Genomic DNA, 22,448 nt, shown 5'->3' on the forward strand with positions numbered 1-22,448 from the left:
CTATTATATAGAGTCATTACGCGCAGAGGGATCTATTATATAGAGTCATTACGCGCAGAGGGATCTATTATATAGAGTCATTACGCGCAGAGGGATCTATTATATAGAGTCATTACGCGCAGAGGGATCTATTATATAGAGTCATTACGCGCAGAGGGATCTATTATATAGAGTCATTACGCGCAGAGGGATCTATTATATAGAGTCATTACACGCAGAGGGATCTATTATATAGAGTCATTACACGCAGAGGGATCTATTATATAGTCATTACACGCAGAGGGATCTATTATATAGAGTCATTACACGCAGAGGGATCTATTATATAGAGTCATTACACGCAGAGGGATCTATTATATAGAGTCATTACACGCAGAGGGATCTATTATATAGAGTCATTACACGCAGAGGGATCTATTATATAGAGTCATTTCACAGAGGGATCTATTATATAGAGTCATTACACACAGAGGGTTCTATTATATAGAGTCATTACACGCAGAGGGTTCTATTATATAGAGTCATTACACGCAGAGGGATCTATTATATAGTCATTACACGCAGAGGGATCTATTATATAGAGTCATTACACGCAGAGGGATCTATTATATAGAGTCATTACACGCAGAGGGATCTATTATATAGAGTCATTACGCACAGAGGGATCTATTATATAGAGTCATTACACACAGAGGGGTCTATTATATAGAGTCATTACACACAGAGGGATCTATTATAGAGTCATTACACACAGAGGGATCTATTATATAGAGTCATTACACACAGAGGGATCTATTATATAGAGTCATTACACGCAGAGGGATCTATTATATAGAGTCATTACACACAGAGTGATCTATTATATAGAGTCATTACACACAGAGTGATCTATTATATAGAGTCATTACACACAGAGGGATCTATTTCACTTGGTTATTTCTGTTAATGTTGATGATTATGGCTTACAGCCAATGAAAACACAAAAGTCATTATCTCAGTAAATTAGAATACTTTATAACAATGGCTAGAAAAATGATTTTAAAATCTGAAATGTCTGGTCAGTAAATGCCTCAATAGTTGGTCGGGCTCCTTGTGCATCAATTACTGCATCAATGCGGCAATGTGGCATGGAGGGATCAGCCTGTGGCATGGAGGCGATCAGCCTGTGGCATGGAGGCGATCAGCCTGTGGCTGCTGAGGGGTTATGGAAGCCCAGGTGGCTTTGATAGCAGCCTTCAGCTCGTCTGCATTGTTGGGTCTGGGGTCTCATCTTCCTCTTGACAATACCCCATAGATTCTCTATAATAGATTCTCTATGGGGTTAAGGTCAGGCGAGTTTGCTGACAATTAAGCACAGTGATACTGTTGTGTGTAAACCAGGTATTGGTACTTTTGGCCGTGTGGACAGGGGCCAAGTCCTGCTGGGGAATGACCTTTCCATCTCCATAAAGCTTGTCGGCAGAGGGAAGCATGAAGTGCTGTAAAATGTCCTGGTAGACGGCTGCGCTGACTTTGGTCTTGATAAAACACAGTGGACCTCCACCAGCAGATGACATGGCCCCCCAAACCATCACTGATTGTGGAGACTTCACACTAGACCTCCAGCAGCTTGGATTGTGGCCTCTCCACTCTTCCTCCAGACTCTGGGACCTTGATTTCCAAATGAAATGCAAAATTTACTTTCATCTGAAAGCAACACCTTGGACCACTGAGAACAGTCCAGGTCTTCTTGTCCTTGGCCCAGGTAAGACGCTTCTGGCGTTGTCTATGGGCATGAGTGGCCTGACACAAGGAATAAGACACTTGTAGCCCATGTCCTGGATACGTCTGTGTGTGGGGGCTCTTGAAGCAATGACTCCAGCAGCAGTCCACTCCTTGTGAATCTCCCACAAATTTTTGAATGGCCTTTTCTTAACAATCCTTTCCAGGCTGCGGTTATCCCGGTTGCTTGTGCACCTTTTTCTACCACACTTTTTTCTTCCACTCAACTTTCCCTTATTATGCTTGGATACAGCACTCTGTGAGCTGCCAGCTTCTTCAGCAATGACCTTTTGTGGCTTACCCTCCTTGTGGAGTGTGTCAATGACTGCCTTCTGGACATCTGTCAAATCAGCAGTCTTCCCCATGATTGTGGAGCCTACTGAAACAGACTAAGGGACCTTTTTAAACGCTTCGGAAGCCTTTGCAGGTGTTTTTTGTTAATTATTCTAATTTACTGAGATAATGACTTTTGTGTTTTCATTGGCTGTAAGCCATAATCATCAACATTAGCAGAAATAAACACTTGAAATAGATCCCTCTGTGTGTAATGACTCTATATAATAGATCCCTCTGTGTGTAATGACTCTATATAATAGATCCCTCTGTGTGTAATGACTCTATATAATAGATCCCTCTGTGTGTAATGACTCTATATAATAGATCCCTCTGCGTGTAATGACTCTATATCATAGATCCCGCTGCGTGTAATGACTCTATATCATAGATCCCGCTGCGTGTAATGACTCTATATCATAGATCCCGCTGCGTGTAATGACTCTATATCATAGATCCCGCTGCGTGTAATGACTCTATATGATGGATCCCTCTGCGTGTAATGACTCTATATAATCGATCCCTCTGCGTGTAATGACTCTATATAATGGATCCCTCTGCGTGTAATGACTCTATATAATAGATCCCTCTGCGTGTAATGACTCTATATAAGAGTTTCACTTTTTGAATTGAAAAACTGAAATAAATTAAGTTTTTGATGATATTCTAATTTTGTGAGAAGCACCTGTAGATGGTCCAAGGAAAAATCTCTCAAGCCAAAGTTTGATTCGATATTCATGCAAGTCAGTGAGTGCGTGGAAATCATCAGACCGACATCTGAGTGTAGTCCAATTTTCACAGACTGACAGAACGGAGAACATGGAGATTTTTTTTTTTCAACATCTTCTCCTCATCCGAGAGAATTGGATCACACTCTGATCGGAGGATCGGAGCATAATCACCCTGATTCTCTCGGATGAGAGAATATACATTTGTGTGACCGTAGCCCAAATCTAAGTTTCTGCATCACCGGTCTGGACGGATTCATTCTTTATGTTCCTTTGATTGATATTGAGAATATGGACACTCAGTGTACAGGACAATGACCCTGACTCACTTGTGGTATGGGATAGTGTCATGATACCGTCCCCCAAGTGTCACTGACATTGGTACAAGATAATGTCATGCTGACAACCTGGGTACAGGGCTGCCACCAGGAATTTCAGGACCCCAAACTGGTAAAATTTTCAAGCCCCCTTGAGACTCTGCCTCCACCCCTTGAACCTTCCACAGTCACACCACCCACTCTTGGAAAAACTCCACTTCTTCACCACATCCTCACCAATCACACATTTACAGTTCCCATCGAACACCATATCACATACAGAACTAGCAGCTTTTGTTTTGGCCAAAAGATTTTTTTAAGCCGCCATCACGACAAGGTAGACTCATTTGGCCAGGCCCTACTGTATTCTAACCTATTAAACATTTCTTATAATATCCAGTACTCATTTTAGGTATATATATATATATATTTTTTTTTTAAGGGAATGTGTCACATACATTTTTTAAAGTGACCAATAATATCACATACAAGGGACAAATACCATCACACCATGGCCGGATCACATATTACCACCACATAGTGACCGAATAATCCCACATACAAGGAACAAATACTGCCACACCATGACCAGATCACATATTACCACCACATAGAGACTGAATAATGTCACATACAATGGACAAATACCTCCACACCGTGACCAGACCACATATTGCCACCACATAGTGACCAAATACTACAATACTGATCATTAATAAAAAACACAATACTAATATTACTATAAGTGCCATTATACACAGGAGCTCTGTACATAGTATACAGTGTACAGTATCAGTGTACAGGTAATACAGGGATCACCAGTGACATTATACACAGGAGCCCTGTATATAGTATCAGTGTACAGGTAACACAGTGATCACCAGTGACATTATACACAGGAGCTCTGTATATAGTGTATAGTGTACAGGTAATACAGTGATCATCAGTGACATTATACACATGAGCTCTGTATAGTGTACAGGTACACAGGAGCTCTGTATATAGTGTCTATGTACAGTTAATACAGGGATCACTGGTGACATTATACACAGGATATCTGTATTTATTTATTTTACTCACATTATATAGCGCCATTAATTCCACAGCGCTTTACACACATTATGGGCCCTGTCCCCATTGGGGCTCACAATCTAGATTTCCTATCAGTATGTCTTTGGAGTGTGGGAGGAAACTGGAGAACCTGGAGGAAACCCACACAAACACAGGAAGAACATACAAACTCCTTGCAGGTGTTGTCCTTGGTGGGATTTGAACCCAGGACCCCAGCGCTGCAAGGTTGCAGTGCTAACCATTGAGCCACCATGCAGTATATAGTGTATAGGGATCACCAGTGACAATATACACAGGAGCTCTATACATAGTATATAGTGTAAGTGTACAGGTAACACACTGACTCACCGGTGGCATCTCTAGTTGAAGTCCTTCATCTTCGCTTTTCTCCTTCATACAGCGCAGACCGCCATCATTTCTTTCAGCCAGGACTCGTCTCTGCATAAAATAACACACAGTTATCTAGAGCACCGTTTCCAGAGCACATTCTCCAACTTCTACCCTACGCAGCTGAATATAGACGTGCGCCCACCGTTAATACATAATTATTATGCAACCCACCATTCCAAATATAAATTGTAATCCACCACTGCGTCCCCACTAATTGTAAATAGTCATTTTCCCCACCTAATATATAAATTAATTAGAACCTGTACTTTTTCTCCCAATTCATTACCAGTGACACTCAGTCATCCTCAATGCCCCCTCTCCCAATTCATTATATTTACATGACCCCCTCCCCTCCAATTGATTTTGTGATGGCCTCTCTCTCTCCCACCCCCACTTCACCATCATTTACACTCCCTCACCCCCAATTCATCATCATTTGTTGCTGCCCACCCTCAATTCATTATCATTTGCTCTCCCCATCCCCCATTCCATCATGTGCTCTCCCCACTCCCAGTTCATCATGTGCTATCCCCACCCCCCACTCCCAGTTCATCATGTGCTCTCCCCACCTCCCCCTCCCAGTTCATCATGTGCTCTCCCTGCCCCTATCCCCGAAACCACTTAATTACTTAATTAATTCTATTTCAAAAAAAGTTTTACTTACCTCGGACTGGCATCCTGGCTCTCAATGCTGGCGAGTACCCGATGACGTCATTGTGTACGCGCCGTCTCCAGCGAGTCACCAAAGAGGCGGAGGGGCTCACCTGGAACTGCATGGCCGTGAAAGCTCTAAGGCTGAACTCCCTGCGCTGAGATGTACGCCGGCGGCGGATCGCCAGCTTGCGATTTCCCCGGGGCCCGGTGAGCAGAAGCGCAAGGGGGGGGGGGGGCCCCCGCTCCTCACTGCTGTCCACCGGGCCCCATACAGCAGTAAGGGCAGTAATGTCCTGATGGCAGCCCTACTTGGGTACAATATATTGGCACTGGCACTGAGGGTACAATTACACCTTTTGTCTGTTGACAATGATTAGGATATTCCCACTTGTATGTTTTGAATGTTTCTGTAAGAAGTTTGTCTGATTGGCTGTTCACCAGGCGATAATTTGTCACTGAATCCCCCCCTTCCATCAGTCGACCTCTATGAAATGTGCGTCCACCTTTTAGTATCCTATAATATAAAGATCTTTTGTGTAAAGTTTGGCAGAAAACAATGTTTATGGGACAACCCGGAATAAGAGCAGATAAAATATACAAAGACATCCCTCAGGAAGTCCAATTGTTTATTCCTCCTGGAACGTCCCCCCATTATTGGCTTTTCTAGGCTACTGAATCATTGCATGGAATTTAGACATTCATGGAGATTTCAGCATCAGTTTCTAAATTCCAGCATCTCACATCATCAAGGATTAAAGTTATGTTATTGTTAAAGGAATTGTCCAATAATTAAGTTATTACTTGTAATGGTCAACATTCCCCACCCTAATGAACTTTGTATTTTAGTTAGATTGGTGCCTTATAATGGGTGTTTTGGGCAGAGTGATTTCGCCACTCGGGGACAGTGAAAGTAAGGCAGACGGACACTAGCAAATGTACAATTGAATTTTACTCACTAGAAGGAAATAAGCTTGATGATTACCCTGCTGCTTTTTAAAGATATATTGTAGAATTCGAATTACAGTACCGTGCTAACAGTGACGACACTTTGCTGCCAAACACTTCAGCAGCACTTCCATCATGTGGGCACAATATCTGGCTCCTTCACAGCACACATCCACAGTGCTGGTCACAACCCTCTCTTAGCAACTGTGCTCTCACCCACTCATTCAGTTATTGCTCAGCCAAGACTAATGTTCATGTATAAGGTGGATGGGCACCTTAAAGGGTTAGTCCTGCTCTGCTTCCTCTACACCTAGTAGTGAATGGGGCAGGTGACACCACATCTACTGCTATCTGCCAAGATACATCCGTACTTGGCTGTTTAAGAAGCACCAGTCCCATTTTCATGACTTATACCAGTGCATGACTATCTTATCTGCTTCCCAGCAAATATCAGTCGACCTCCTGCCCCACTCGCCTCTTGCATATGTGAGTGGAGCAGGACTAATTGTTAAGGCTGGTTTGGAGGATGTCTCCCAAATAAAATTCTATTTAAGGGGAACCCGGACCTGTGACTCATGCTACCGGATCGCTGGGCAGCCGGAATGGGAGTTCGCTTCTGTCATCTCAGCTAGACAAGCTATCCTCTGGATCGCAACGTTTCATAGAAAACATACTTTTAGAAGCTGCCAGGTACTATGAGACTTGGCTGAATAGTCCAAGAGGCCGATCCCTGACTGCTTGTCCCCGCCTTGTGAGTCTATGACGGGCCTGGAGAAGCCGCTGTCTTTTCCCTGAAATTCTTCAGTATTTCAGAGTCTAACGTACCTTGCTGAAATAACCAAGGCAAAGCGCGGTTCAGGCAGAATGAACCAGTTGACAGATGACCTTAAAATGTGCTTTCTGATTTGCCAACGTTATAGAGCTGGAGCAGATATCCAGATTGGTGGGAAAAGAATCAATATAACTTGGATTAAAATAATTAAAATCTCTGCTCATTCTGAACTTGGTAGTCAAGGGGGCGGTCCTAATCTGATTGACAGCTATGCCTTTATACACATTTATACAGGGCAGGCGGCAGCTTGGGACCACCCACTGGACTCCAAAGACAAGAATGAGCAGGGAGTTAACTTTGTAAAATACAAGTTCTCCTGAATCTTTCCTCACACACCTTTTATATACAGTAGTGTTCAAAATAATAACAGTCCAATGTGACTGACCAGATTAATCACTGTTTTTGGTATAAATTATATCACCACATGTCAAACAATTTACCAGTTGGTGCAGTAGATTCTAAGAAAACCACCAGACTCCGCATTCATAAACTGCAGGTATTTGAGTCTGTGTATGTGAATAATTAATTGTAAGGGGAGTGTTCACAATAATAGCAGTGTGGAGGTAAATTAGTGAGGTCAATCATTCTGTGAGGAAACCGTTGTGAATCAGGGGGCCCTTATTTAAAAGGTGAAGCCAGCACATGTTGTACATGCATTTCTCCTTGAAAGTCTGAGAAATATGGGTTGTTCGAGACATTGTCCAGAAGAACAGCGTACTTTGATTAAAAAATTGATTTAAAACTTATAAAGAAGTGCAGACAATGATCGGCTGTTCAGCTAAAATGATCTTCAATGCTTTATAAAGGAAAGCAAAACCAGGGAGACGTGGAAGAAAACGGAAGACTACCATTCATAGGATGGAAGAATAGCCAGAATGGCAAAGACTCAGCCAATGATCAGCTCCAGGATGATCACAGACAGTCTCCAGTTACCTGTGAGGACTGTGACAGAGGACGCCTGTGTGAAGCTAATCTCTTAGCAAGAAGTCCCCGCAAATTCCCACTGTTAAAAAAAGACATGTACTGAAGCGGATACAATTTGCAAAAGAACACATCAACTGGTCTAAAGAGAAATTAAGAAACATTTTGTGGACTGATGAAAGTAAAATTGTTCTTTTTGGGTCCAAGGGTTGCAGACAGTTCATCAGATGACCCCCAAACTCAGCATTCAGCCACAGTACACCCTGCAGACAGTGAAGCATGGTGGAAGCATCCTGATATGGGCAGGTTTCTCTTACTATGGTGCCGGACCTATTTACCACATACCAGGGATCATGGACCAGTTTGCAGATATTAAAATACTTGAAGAGGTCACGTTGCCTTACGCTGAAGAGGATGCGCCCTTGAAATGGGTGTTTCTCCAAGACAACGACCCTAAACACACCAGTAAATGAGCAAAATCCTGGTTCTAGTCAACAAAATTGAGGTCATGGAGCAGACAGCCCAATCCCCGGACCTTAATCCGATAGAACACTTGTGGGGTGACATAAAAAATGCAGTTTCTGAGGCAAAGCCAACAAATGCCAAACAATTGTGGTATGTATTGAAAGCATCCTGGGCTGGAATAACAGCTGACAGGGGCCAGAAGTTGGTTGACTCTATGCAACATAGATGCAAAGCAGCTCTAAAAAACTGTGGATAGCAACTAAATATTAGGTTAGTGATTCACAGGAACGCTAAATCCTTGAAAAAAAAAAAAAGAGATAGTACATATTGTATGTAAAGACAAATGCAGACACTGCTATATTGTATAACAACCCAATGTTCATTTTTTGTTATTTTCTGTAAAGTAGTTAAAAAGTATTTACATTTCTCTTCATATTTTGAATTAGAAAAACAGTGTGCAGTGTTCCCAATGCTGGAAATAAAAACTAGGATAAGATTGTGTGCTTAACTCATGTTTTTGGACACTACTGTATCAGTCCTTCCATCTCCTGCTGTCCATAGACTGCACAGCATTTTGGAGCTGAGGTTGTATGTCCCGAATACCCATCTTTCCCAGAAACTCTTGACTACACATTTGATTTGCCGTCCTCTGCAGTGCAGTTCTTCTTTGCCGCCGGCTCCGGTCTGGCCGTTCCACGCTTTGCGCTGCTGACAGCTGCGTTATGTAGCATTTATGTAAACAGCACAGGGCCGGGTATTAAGTGAGCTCTGCTCGACTGCTTCCTCCTCAATGACTTGACCTAATGATGTAACCCGAGGATTACGCTATTCAGTGCACATCTTTTTTTTTTCTTAAGTTTTCAGTGCACAAAAAGTTTGGAAACATTGACTGTCTCTGTTGGATCACTCGTGACTGTTAGAACCTTGCTGTTAGGTTTTTTTTCCTTTGCTGGTCACATGACCTTGTTGGCCTATTTAATCCTGCTCCGCCCTTCTGGCTTTGCTGGACTTCATTGTATATCTACTTTCTAGCTAGCCTGTGCTCTGTATCTAACTCTGTTAGTTTGCTTGGTCTACTGACCTCTATGTTCTATGTATTTTGTTTGTTCGTCTGTCTGCTACTATTTCTGTTAGGAGGTGTCCCATATTCCTCCCAGTCCTTAGTACTTGTAGGGATTCCCTCCCCACATCTATAGGTCTCCGTACAGACTAGCTTAGGACTTTAGCAGGTCTGATCGCAGGATCAGGTCCCCTGTTACATCGTAGGGATTAAGCTGAGTTCTATCGTAGGGACAGATCTCCTCTCTTTCCTTAGCTCTGGTAGCAGAACATAACAGTAAGTCCAGCCAGCAAATTCTCTAAGGAAAGATTTTTCTGTTCCATCATGGTGTCGGTTCAGGATTTGGTTCATCGCCTGCAGGGACTCTCTCTGGAGGTGGCCGAGCTCCGTCAGCACGTGAGTAACTGTCCTGGAGCACATTTCTTGGAGCCTAAGGTATGTTTGCCGGATTTATTTTTTGGTGAACACCGAGAATTTTTTTCATTTAAAAATGCTTGCTTATTGTATTTTCGTTTGAGACCTAAGTCCTCTGGGGATGAATCCCAGCGCGTAGGGTTCATAATGTCACTTTTGCGCAAAGAGCCTCAGGAGTGGGCCTTTTCTTTGCAACCTAGTGATTCATGCTTCAGATCAGTGGATAGTTTTTTTTCTGCTTTGGGACTATTATATGATGATCCTGACCGTGTCGCATCAGCTGAGACTGAGTTGAGACGTTTAAAACAAGGATCAGGTAATGTTGAAAAATATTGTACTCATTTCCGTCGTTTGGGTCGTTCTCCAAGTTGGGATCTGCCGTGCCTGAGGAGGAGAATTTTTCCGGTGATTTGGAAAGAGTTTGGACGGATGTGCGTGGTAATCTTCAGGAGGCCAACAGAAAATCTAAAGACTACTTTGATAGGAAACGACAGGAGGTTTTGTTCGCTGTTGGTGACATGGTTTGGTTGTCCTCTAGGAATCTGCGGTTGAGGATTCCTTCTAAGAAATTGGGTCCCAAATTTGTAGGGCCCTTTAAGGTGCTTCAGGTTGTCAACCAATCTGCTGTTAGGTTGGAGGTTCCTACCTCCTGGAGAATTAATCCGGTCTTTCATGTCTCTCTGTTAAAAAAAGCTGTTGTGTCGGATGGTGACGCCTCTGCCTCTGTTCCTCCGGTGGTGGAGGACGGGGAATATGAAATTTCTCGCATCCTTGACTCTAGACGGTATAGAGGTAGTTTGCAGTATCTTGTGGCCTGGAAAGGTTTCGGACCCGAGGATAACTCTTGGGTGAGGTCAGATTATGTTTCCGCGTCCAGACTTATCAGAGCGTTTCACAGGAGATTTCCTGATAAGCCTGGTCCTAGGGGATCCGGAGGATCCTCTTAGAAGGGGGGGTACTGTTAGAACCTTGCTGTTAGGTTTTTTTTCCTTTGCTGGTCACATGACCTTGTTGGCCTATTTAATCCTGCTCCGCCCTTCTGGCTTTGCTGGACTTCATTGTATATCTACTTTCTAGCTAGCCTGTGCTCTGTATCTAACTCTGTTAGTTTGCTTGGTCTACTGACCTCTATGTTCTATGTATTTTGTTTGTTCGTCTGTCTGCTACTATTTCTGTTAGGAGGTGTCCCATATTCCTCCCAGTCCTTAGTACTTGTAGTGATTCCCTCCCCACATCTATAGGTCTCCGTACAGACTAGCTTAGGACTTTAGCAGGTCTGATCGCAGGATCAGGTCCCCTGTTACATCGTAGGGATTCAGCTGAGTTCTATCGTAGGGACAGATCTCCTCTCTTTCCTTAGCTCTGGTAGCAGAACATAACAGTGACCATGACACGAACACCTCGATTCAGACTCATCCTAACTGTGGGAGGGCGGTAAAGATGAATGGGGGGATTCAGAGCCCAGGTCTAGTGTTTGGTGGGGTGCCAGGGACCAAACCTCTCACCTATACTGACAATGTGATTGAAGGATGTTCTGCTGCTGAAATAGTCAGTGATCAGTGGGGACCTGGCAGCGAATGTTACATTTTCCTGCAGCACCACCACTGGTCAAAAGGACGCATTACACCGATTCCACTGAACTCATCTGCTGTCCGTGTAATGTGCGGATGGGCTGGGTCTTCTCTATTTGTAGAGATTATGTGACTGGAGATAAATCCTGGATCTAAGGTGGAAGCAAAGAGTTTCTGCTGACAATATTCGCTATATTGGTTCATGTAAGTTTGCCGGTAATCCGCAGTCATAGTAGAATCGGGCGTCACCGCTTCATTTAGCGGCCAACTTGTGAGACCCATTGTGTCCTTAGGAGATGGGGTACCCGTCACCAAGGAAAAGGAAATCAACACCAAATATCAGAAACCACACATTTATTTCCACGGTACAAAGATTGAGGCGGTTTCTATACTTTCAGCTGTAGGAACATACAGTGATCAGTTGGCGAACATTCATTTACTGGCTGTAAAGACACGAAAGAGGGTGCAGCGTTACATTGTGACAAAACCCCTGCCGCGCGCATCACAATTCAATAAGGCCACACACATAGCACCACTCCGTTTTGGCTCGGGACGATCCTGCAGTGTCTTGGTGACCGATCGGCGAACAGAATCCAAAAATTAATGAAATCACAAAGCGGTATTTACAGAGCGAAGCTCTACAGTCTGATCATTTACAGGCTATGTACAGGGGGAGGCAGCAGGATGGAGACAAAGTGCACGCGCGTCCGGGGCGCTCGTAAATGAGGAGCCTATTAGAGAGCTTCACGTAGATCCTTCAATGCTTTATGACATCATCCTGATAATGAATTTACGAAAAATATACTCTAGTCACAGCAAGAGCTGCAGTCACAAAACTATTTGAGAACTGCATTGTTTCCAGTGTCCAAGTGAAATGCACTTCACCCCTAATTGTGAATGCAGCTTTGAATGTGACTGGAGTAGATGGAGTTACCTAGGTACAAGATAATAATAGAGAGGGGTTTTAAACTTTGTAGATTGTTTTGACACCTGCGCCTCATGTAATGCGCCACTCCAACGCCGATCATCAGTCCGCTATCTGCTCAGAGTGGGGTCTGTTGACCCGTCCTGTTTGCTCCTATTTATGATCCAGTAGTAAGAATATATTAATACAACTCCTGAACGATGACAGATATAATGTACAAGTCATCATTACACAGAGTCATAGACCAGGGAGCAATCGTATACTGCAGACATGTTCTCCCAATATCTCTATATACAAGAGGGCGGCGAGTGACTGATCCCTTCGCACCGTCCTTCTGCTGCAGAATATTCAGTAGTAAATGCATCCAATAAATTAATAGTAGTTTCTTTTATATGTGAAAAATCTGAATTAGGTAATATCTGTTGAATAGAGGAAAGTAGATGGAGAAAGTGCAAGATCATAATGAAGCGCGCAGACATGAGCCCTCATCTCCTCGTTCACAATTACTGGTTAATAATGAAGTAGGGAATAAATAAGAGGTGGCTCCTGTAAAAAGAAAGGCAACTGTCCCCGCTGACCACGGTGCAGGCACATTAGGACCTGTGCTGCCCATAGCCCCCACCAGCTGCTAATCACAGCTTGTAGACCCCACATGAGGCGATTACACAGCTACCAGCAGCAGTTCTGACATGTGCTGCTAAAAAGCAGCCCACAGTCCAGTGTTTGCTCAGAGTTCATACCGTACATAAGAACATGTAGAATATGTAGTCCTATATCCTAATGTCCAGCATGGTTTCTGCCAGTCACACACAACCATATTCATACCAGACTGTTTGCGGGTCGACGGTGGAGTCTGGGGAGGCAGGGGTACTTTTTGGGGAGGTTTTGTTGGGATCGTCTTCAGCGGTCACTGGGGGGTTGCAGTCAGACGAGCTTGGCGGTTTAGGGTGAACAGGTCCCGTCTGACCTTCCAGCTCAGGGATACTGGATATGGGTCGCACTGGTGAGACCATGGCCACTTCTCCGTATCGAGAGCTGGGTCTTGGCCTGCCTCTACCTGCAGTTTGGGTCAAAGTGTATGGCTGCTGCAAAGAGTTGCTGGATAAAGCGGGTTGTAGTGTTTTGTCTTCTCTGGAGACGGCCACTGACAGGCGTCGCACATCTAGAGATCGGGTGCGCAGATCCTCACTTTTTGCTTGGTTGGGCATCCTGTGAGACTGTTGTCTGTCGCTCGGGGAGCCGGTGGGTGTAGATGTTCTTAGGATCTGGCTACTAAAGTCTTTTAGCAGAGGAGCTTCCAGGTCTGGTTTCTCCATACGGGTCGGGTCTGGACCATTGGCCTTTAGAAGATCTGCGGTAGCCAAGCTGAAAGCCCTGCTCAGAGAGCCGCTCCTGCCAGCCATGGACCCTGGGTGCTGAGGCTCAGGAACTTGCTTGGATGTGGTGACGGGCTGCTGGATTTGGGTTAGTCTGAGAGATGCCAATTGGTTACTTACAGGATCGGTTGGTCGCAGGTTCGGCTTGACATATTGGCCCGGCCTCCCAGTTTTGGCATCTGTGGCTAATTTGGCTGATAGATTAACATAGTTTGGTGCGGTGTACTGAAAGTCAGTATAACCGGCCTGGATCACTGGGCCTCCAAAGTCAGAAGAGTCGCCGATCTTCTTGAGATAATTGGCCACCATATCATCCCGACCACTGGCCGCATCCTGCACCAAAAGAAGATAAAAAAATTAGACAGTTGTATTACCAAGATGGTTATCGCTCGGGGCATCACCTAAGTACACCCCACCTGGAAGTCAAAAATCTGCCAAAGATATTCCAGTCTGCATAAATTATCACCTATCCGCAGTCAAGCTTATGGGGAACGGTATACCCCTTTAATGATGTGCGAAGTCTGCTCTGAGGCTCTTCGTATGTTGAGAACGTCCTTTTAGTTTATTGTTCCGAGCGCTGTACTCTTATCTCCAGACAACGACTGGTGGTGTGCATGCTCGAACTCTGCTCCATTCAGACATAGCCCTGGCAGAGGCCTGTTCTCGGGGGTCAGTCTGACCCCCATCGATCAGTACGTTATACCTCATCCTATGGACTTGGAATAACTTACAATCGTGGTGCAGAGTTTACCCTTTTCATTGCAAAGGATGAAATCCATGCTCATTCTGCACTAAGTATTATCCTGCTGTGATTGTGAAAAAATGCAGGTAGCAAACTAATTTAGTCACAGATTGTGTGACCCCCTCCAAAAAACAATAAGCACTTTACTGCCCAATGGAGAAAATCTGTGACATGTGAACGTTATCTCTGTTCATACAGCTTATTGCAAGTCCCATCCTGGGGTTTTCTATGGCCAGTTCCTGCCAAGATCAATCATTGAGTCTTTATTGCACATCCCCCATGTACAGTGTCCATTTTAGGACATGATCATATATCAAAATCAAACATCAGAATCATGTCAGTTTGAGGCTAAATACCCTGTCTGACAAATGACCCTGACAACTGTAATAATAAAAAAATATTCACTGTTCACTGATGGGACTTGAACCCAAAACTGTACGTCTAGAAGCCGGTGCACTAACCAATGAGCTATAAACTCAGTTGAGAAAAGCTATGCGTTCTATTTGGTTATAGGATTTTCAGTGCAAACCTTGTCTGAAACTGATTGGGACTTTCAGAAATACCCCCTCCAAGCCAAATTCAAATGATGTGTGAAGTCTGATGTGTGACTTTCTTCAAACATCAGAATCACAATGACTTTTAGTCACCCTGAGTATTTTCATGGTTGATCTCATAAGACAAGAAAATCTCCCTGCCAGTATCACTGACTGGTTGCCATCACTTGACCGGATAGCTTAATGGTAAGGCATCAGCCTCTGAAACTACAGTGTCTTTGTTCAAATCCCATTGGGAATGATATTTTTTTGGGGTAATTATGCCTATTTAGCACACAAACTACAGGGTTGTTTTACTTTTAAATATCTATATCTAACATTCTGATTGTCATCCTGACGTGTTAAGAGTTTCAGACACGCTGTCTACTTGCATGGTAAATTACATAGCCAAAGTAAATTGGGAGTTTGCAGCTAGTTCTTCGGTGGATGGAAAGAAAAATTTACAATAAAGAAATTTTATAATTAGACCCCTTTAAGAAACTATGCAAATGTACAGTCACTTGGAAATAGATATGAAGTAAATTAGTGCCTCCCAATTTACTTTGGCTATGTAATTTACCATACAAATAGACAGCGTGTCTGAAACTCTTAACACGTCAGGATGACAATCAGAATGTCAGATATTAAAAAGTAAAACAACCCTGTAGTTTGTGTGCTAAATAGGCATAATTACAAAAAAAAAAAAAAAAAAAACAACGTTCCTATTGGGATTTGAACAAAGACATTATAGTTTCAGAGGCTGATGCTTACCATTGAGCTATCCAGTCAAGAGGTACTGACAGGGAGATTTTCTTGACTTATGGGATCAACCATGAAAATACTCAGGGTGACTAAAAGTCATTGTGATTCTGATTCTGATGTTTGAAGAAAGTCACACATCAGAATCAAACATCATTCATTTTGGCTTGGAGGGGGTATTTCTGAAAGTCCCAATCGGTTTCAGACAAGGTTTGCACTGAAAATCATATAACCAAATAGAACGCATAGCTTTTCTCAACTGAGTTTATAGCTCAATGGTTAGTGCGATGACTTCTAGACGTAGAGTTTTGGGTTCAAGTCCTATCAGCAAACAGTGAATATTTTTTATTATTATTACAGTTGTCAGGATCACTTGTCAGACAGGGTATTTAGCCTCAAACGGACATCATTCTGATGTTTGATTTTGATATCTGATCATGTCCTAAAATGGACACTGTACCATCCTGTCCACAGAGACATTCCCGAAAATCTGCTGTATTCTGAATCCACTGCATAAACCTGAATGGATCACTGCCAGGAAGTTTCTAACAGAGAAAATAACTTTGAATTGTCTGCGATTCTGCAGTGGGGTTTGTACAACTGAAAGTCGTGTAAAATAAAAAAATAAATAAAAAGCGCACATTCAATCCACGAGGGATCTGAGTGCAGGCAACATAATCGTCCTATGTGGAGCGGATGCGTCCATGTACATGGTCCCGTAAAACCAAAATCGTTGTCTGTACCACCCTGCAGATCATGTTTCCTGTAATCCCACCCTTCTTACGATCCCAAATAATCTGGGTAGAACATAAACCAGTCAGGAATGCTGAAACATTAATCAGAGATTAATAGATTAGTAGATGCCGGCTCGCCCAGGCTGAAGAGCAGATCGTCCACCTCGTACCACGATGATAATGTGCACACACAGATGAGACCCCCACAGAGGAGTGTCCCAGGGGGTTAATAAAGGCTCCTCCAATAGTGAATGTTAGACATGCAGACTTAGTGTGGTGAGGAGATGGAGGACAGATAACGGCGGCTGAGTACCCTGGGGATATATAGCGAGGTCGCTCTTCTGTCGGTGTGGTCTACATGACGCCTCAATGCGCTGTTGTCGATGGATGGCGACGAGGTTCTCGACGAGGACTCTGAAGGTTCCTTGAAGTGAAACGTGGGAGAAGGGGAAGTAGAGGAAGGGTGTAGGGACTCGGCCTCTAACAGAAACTCCTGAAGGGTGATGAGCTCGCTGTCAATTATACTGTGCCGGCGCTGGAGGAGAGATGGGGGCGTAAGAACAGGCATTATCAACTTCCCATAGAAAAGCAAGCAATGTGGCATCTGCACTTTCGTGTTTACAGTTTATCGATATATAACATGGAGGAACTCCGATCTTATAACCGAGCTGCTTTCCAGCTAAGTGTCAGGTTCCAGGAGCACCGGCTCCCATCTGCATAAAGCAATGAGGGAGGAACAGGCAAAAGCTGCATCTCCGACTGCAGCTCAACAGCGAGCAATGGGCGCAGCTCTGGAGGGGACTGCTGTTCCTTTATTTTGCACAAAAGTATTTCTGGATGTAAAGTAACATATGTAAGTAATTAAATGTTCATAAGTGAAGCATTTAATTCTAGGTGCGTGGCCTGACCATAGCATTTCCGTTGTCAGTGTAGTATATAGATACTTACTGTGGGAGGAGATAACTGATTACTTTCTTCCAGAAACTCTTCTAATGTCACCATTTCACTGCTCGGAGACCCGGATCGCGGCCTCGGCTGCGGGCGGCTCGGCGGCCTCCTCTCAGGATTGGTGCCAGACACCCGACTGTTTGGGGTAGAAGCGATGTCTGGTTTCTGGCCAGAACCCAGCATGGTGGAGCTAGTCTGGCCGACGTGTCCATCTCTATGGAAAGTAGCAGCTTCCCTGGTGGGGACGAAATCATCGCTGCTCGTACTGTCCGGTCGTCCAGGGGGGAAAGTTGAAGAACCTAAGGGGAAAAAAAACAACAATAATCCGGCGTCTTGCTCACACTAATAAGAATTTCTATCCGAAGTCTGAAATGATCACATTCTTACAATACAGGCTTGACTTTGGGGTATTTTAATAAACAAAACTCAAGTGTAACCATTGTACAGTTGTGGTACAAAGTATTGAGGGTGAGCAAAGTTTTGGTTTTACCTAAGTGTGCTACTACAGTTCCAGTGTTTTTTTGTTTGTCAGATATTTTTATGGTTATTGAAGTCACATTAGAAACATTTTCAGTTTTTCAAGTTTTTACCTAAACATGATATATATGTCAGTAAGACGCAATATTCCCGGCAGCGCTGCCCCTTATTCTCCAGACTTCTGCCCCTTCCCCCGGCAGCTGGATTTTGGCTTCTGGGCCAAACCCTGACTGATGGCCGCCTGTTCATGTCTCCTCAACATTAAGAATTTATCACAATTTTTTGTGTATCATGTGCAGATTGGGTCTGTGAAAACAAATGTATGTGTGAACAGCCCCACTGAATAATCTTGGTACTTGGATTGAATATAATATATTGTGTACTGTGCCTTTCTGGGATTTTGTTTGTTGCTTTTTGGAGGATTGACCGCAAATTCTGAATGGGACCGAGATCTGGGGAGTTTCTGGCTGTGGACACAAAACGTCAATGTTTTGTTTGCAGAGACACTTAGTAGCAATATGGGGTGATAGGTGGATGTAGAGGTTAAGGGATGGATCTTCCAGAGTGGTGTGATTGGTAGATGTTTGACAGCAGACGGGAAGACACCAGAGGTCAATGATAAGTTGAAGTAATGGGTTTGGGACGGGGTCCGGCTTAGAAATGGTGCGGATTGATGCTGGGACATGGGGTTATGAGCGAAGGACAATGGTCTGTTACGCAGAGTCTGTTGTGTTCTGGAGAACTGAAGGAGGTTGGAGGTGAACAGAGGAGGGAATTGGAAGTGCGGGATAAGTGTTTTAAACTCTGAGACTAGAAAATGGAAGAGTTGTTACATTGTCCTGTTTAGCATTGATGAAGGCCGACTTCACTAAATTCAGACAAGCCATTTTCACAATGAATCTTCTTGCCAGTGTTTTTTATTCCATCACAGATCTGTAACTCTGGACCCTTGGTGCCTTTTTTTTGTGGTTGATATGTCTGGGTTGTCTATAGATGTGTTGCCTTCTGCCATGTATGAGCGGGGCAGTCGAGTCAGTAGCTGATCTGACTGTGTTATGGAGTAAAGAGATGGTGGACAGTGGTAGTAGAGAGTCAAGAGTGTGTGAGGTTTCTATGGGGGGATTGGAGAGGACAGGGCTTAGAATGTGAGTGGATTGTGTTTATATAGGGGGAGAGGTGATATGAGGTTAGATGGGGAAATGAGGTGTAGGGTGTGTGTGGAGGAGCACATTGTGTAAGACCAAAAGATGACGTAAGTGACAAGAAATTGGGAATGTTGATAGTGGGGATGTTTGCTGAGAGAAAGGGTAGAACTTGGGTGGTGAAGTGGTGGATAAAGGTCGGGGGGGATATGGAATATGGACAGGATGCCCTTAAAACTACGGGAGGGTGAAGGTGCAGTGGTTATAACGGAGAAGGGAAACTCCTTCACCAAGTTTCTTGCCAGGGTGAGGAGCGGCAGTGCAGCAGGGGAGGATGTGTGGCCTTTTCCGGTGAGGTCCAGGATGGGTAGATTGTGGGAAGTAAAGAGGTTGCGAATGCCATGGAGGTTATTATTGATAGAACAGGTGTTTTCCTAGTGCTGCAGAGAGGGAGTGGTGGTGAGGTGATTGAATTTGGGTTACAGGGGTTGTGGGTTTTAAGTGTGGAGATCACGGATTGTGCGAGATATGAGCAGCAGTGAGGAGGAGAGTGTGCGAGGGTTTAGAACGTCTAGGAGTAGAGCCGCAGGTGTGGAGGTACAGTAACAGGGAAGGATCGAGAGGTTTGTTTGCATTGAGTTGTGTTTTGTGGTTCTTGTAGGGGGTATTGGTTGGAAGGGAATACAGAACTGTTGGCAAAGAGTCTTTATGGTTAATAGACTAGGAGAGTGGTTGTTGAGTAATGAGTATTCTGTTCTTTCTGCTTTCATCTGTGCACTTAAAAAGCTGCACCATAGACCATGGTCAGCATAGACATGGGCCTCTAGATTTAGTCCACCCTCATCACACACTCTTACCAGGTGTGAACAAGAAGAGGAGCCCGGGAAGCAGATAATCTAAAGGCAATAGCTTCTCCTGTACTGGAACCAAAACCTTCACATCATTAGAGGACAGGCTTTTGTGTCAGACACGTTACCAGTCTCCCCATTTCAACATGGAAACAGCTGCAGATACAGAGGAGCAGCCAAAAATCCTCTCATCTCTGTACTCTTAGTGAATGTAGCCACTATTGATATATGTGGATTGTTCTGGTGGTGAAACAATAAGTACAACATGCGGGTAATCTAACAGACACTGATCACTTTGGATACTCAGTGCTATTTAGACCAGGGGTCTCAAACACGCGGCCCCTCCGGCTGCTTCTTGTGGCCCGCAGGCACAGACCCCGTAACGATCGCGGCTCTCTCCAGCAGCCGCGGACATCAGCGCTGTAGTGCAGTGTATTGCCGCGCAGAGACCGGCTCTCTGCACAGCAATACCAGTGTCAGCCGCCGGCCTATCAGAGGCCAGCAGCTGACCTCTGTGTCCCAGCGCAGCGGTGTATGACGTCACTGCCATGCGCAGATGTCAGCTGCTGGCCTCTGATAGGCTGGCTGCTGACACTGGTATTGCTGTGCAGAGAGCCGGTCTCTGCATAACAATACACTGCACTACAGCGCTGATGTCCGCGGCTGCTGGAGAGAGCCGTGATCGTTACGGGGTCTACAGGTGCAGAAAGGACGCCGAGGGAACGGAGGACAGGTGAGAAGAATCTTTGATTTTTTCTGTCATGTCTATGTGAAATACAGCACAGGGAACATGTGCGCTGTATGGGGGGGGCGACACCTGTGCGCTGTATTGGGGGGATGACCTGTGAGCAGTATGGGGGGGGGGGGTGACCTGTGCGCAGGATGGGGGACATGTCTGCAATATGAGGACCTGGATGGGGGGACGTTACTTCAAGATGAGGCATCAATACAAATGTCACTTTGTCCTGCAAATAATGCAGCCCCCCAAATTAAATGTTTTTTCTGTGTGCAGCCCCTATACCCAGCTGAGATTGAGACCCCTGATTTTGACAATTCACCGCTCTGTGGTTGTCCAGCTTGTTCAGAAATAGAAATGGCCACAGACTGGTGATTGCCGATTAACACTCCTTACACCTGCAGCCAGTGAAAGGAGACATTTGTGAACAAGGCTCAGCTCCCACAGGCAGTATCTATTGCAGGTAAAAACCAAAAAAGTGCAGATTTGGGACATACACCGTCACATTTTGCATTAGAAAGGGTTAAATATTTGTTGACATCGACAGCATCAATTAACAGGCTGCTGATTTCACATTCTTAGCGCAGATCACTGCAGAGGTTCACAGATATTGCTACTCTAAGGCTATGTGCCCATGATCAGGAACAGCAGCAGCGTTTTGGACACAGCGTATTTTCGCTGCGGTCTAATCACGCACTTTATCCGCATGTGTTTAGGGTTTACCGCATCTAATGAATGGCTATGGGGGAAACTACGCAGCAGAGACGCCATCTCCTCTACAGAAATTGACATGCGAGCGAGTGTACGCCGCGTTAAATAGAAGCACAGAGGGCATGGGATTTGCAATGCTTGCAATGTAGAACGAAGCGTTTTGGACGCAGCGAAAATACACTGCGTCCAAAATGCTGCTATTCCTGATCTTGGGCACGCACCCCAATACACACATTGATCATGAATGCATTTCTCACAGCTGAGGATTTGTTACTATTCCATCTAGTCAGGACAGCCCGCTACAAACACATCAGCGGCTGAAATCTCTCTCCTGTCCTGACCGTTTGCAATTCAGGAGTCATTAGTGTTCACTCACCTTTCAGCGTCAGCGGGGAGCTGCCTGTGGAAGTGCTGCTGTTGGGCCGAGGGACTAGAAAGAAAAACTTTAGTTTTAATAAGGATAAGATAGAAACGTCAATCTTTACAATTACAGTAGTAACTTGTTGACACCGAAATCATCAAAGAATCCACACCAGAAATCTAAGGCTGAGCCGTGACTTTCCGCTGCAGATCCATGCAAACGTGAGCCCTTTTTTTACAAACAAAGATTTTTTTGGTCAACAACAGAAATCTGGATCCAACATGTCCCCAAAAATGAATGGAAACAACATGGTCAGAGAGGACTTGGATCAAGTCTGACGCTGGTCACTAATGACAAGATACGGAGGGAACCACAGCGTTCCTGAGCATCTGACTGTAGAGGAGGTTGAACGTGTGGTGCTCCTATCACCAGCGACAATGAAAGAAGCGGATCTGCACACATTCAGTCTCCTGATCACTGCAAGCAAAGTTATTACCCAGACCAAGGATCGGCAACAGCTTACTGAAAGTAAGTTTACAAAAATTAGCAAAAAAAATGACATTACCACAAAGTCGTCCAGGGCTGCGCTCATTATCTGGAAACTGTTCAAACAGGTGCTCATCAGAATTGTTACCTAAATATCAAAAAAAAAGTCAGAATATTTTACAAAGAAAGCCAAAAAGATCACCAAAAC

The 22,448-nt window shown here is 44.4% G+C and overlaps 2 protein-coding genes across 3 annotated transcripts in view; one reads left to right on the forward strand and one right to left on the reverse strand.

Annotated features, from left to right (window-relative positions):
- Positions 1-22,448, forward strand: part of DGLUCY (D-glutamate cyclase) — an 87,493-nt gene that overhangs the window by 38,109 nt on the left and 26,936 nt on the right. The window lies entirely within an intron of this gene.
- The window catches only part of CCDC88C (coiled-coil domain containing 88C), a 56,943-nt gene continuing 46,294 nt past the window's right edge, over positions 11,800-22,448 (reverse strand). The window contains exons 27-31 of one of the 2 annotated variants that reach the window (XM_073638244.1): positions 22,320-22,388; positions 21,770-21,823; positions 17,480-17,778; positions 16,845-17,066; positions 11,800-14,096 (exon numbers count right to left, since the gene is read on the reverse strand). In XM_073638244.1, the coding sequence (XP_073494345.1) occupies positions 13,191-14,096; positions 16,845-17,066; positions 17,480-17,778; positions 21,770-21,823; positions 22,320-22,388 (1,550 nt within the window). In that variant the 3' untranslated portion in view covers positions 11,800-13,190. The remainder of the gene's footprint in view (positions 14,097-16,844; positions 17,067-17,479; positions 17,779-21,769; positions 21,824-22,319; positions 22,389-22,448) is intronic. The other variant, XM_073638246.1, reaches the window with a different exon arrangement.

This window comes from Phyllobates terribilis, unplaced genomic scaffold (assembly GCF_046119375.1).
Source record: "Phyllobates terribilis strain yellow unplaced genomic scaffold, ASM4611937v1 Scaffold_7__3_contigs__length_470593459, whole genome shotgun sequence".
NCBI lineage: Eukaryota > Metazoa > Chordata > Amphibia > Anura > Dendrobatidae > Phyllobates > Phyllobates terribilis.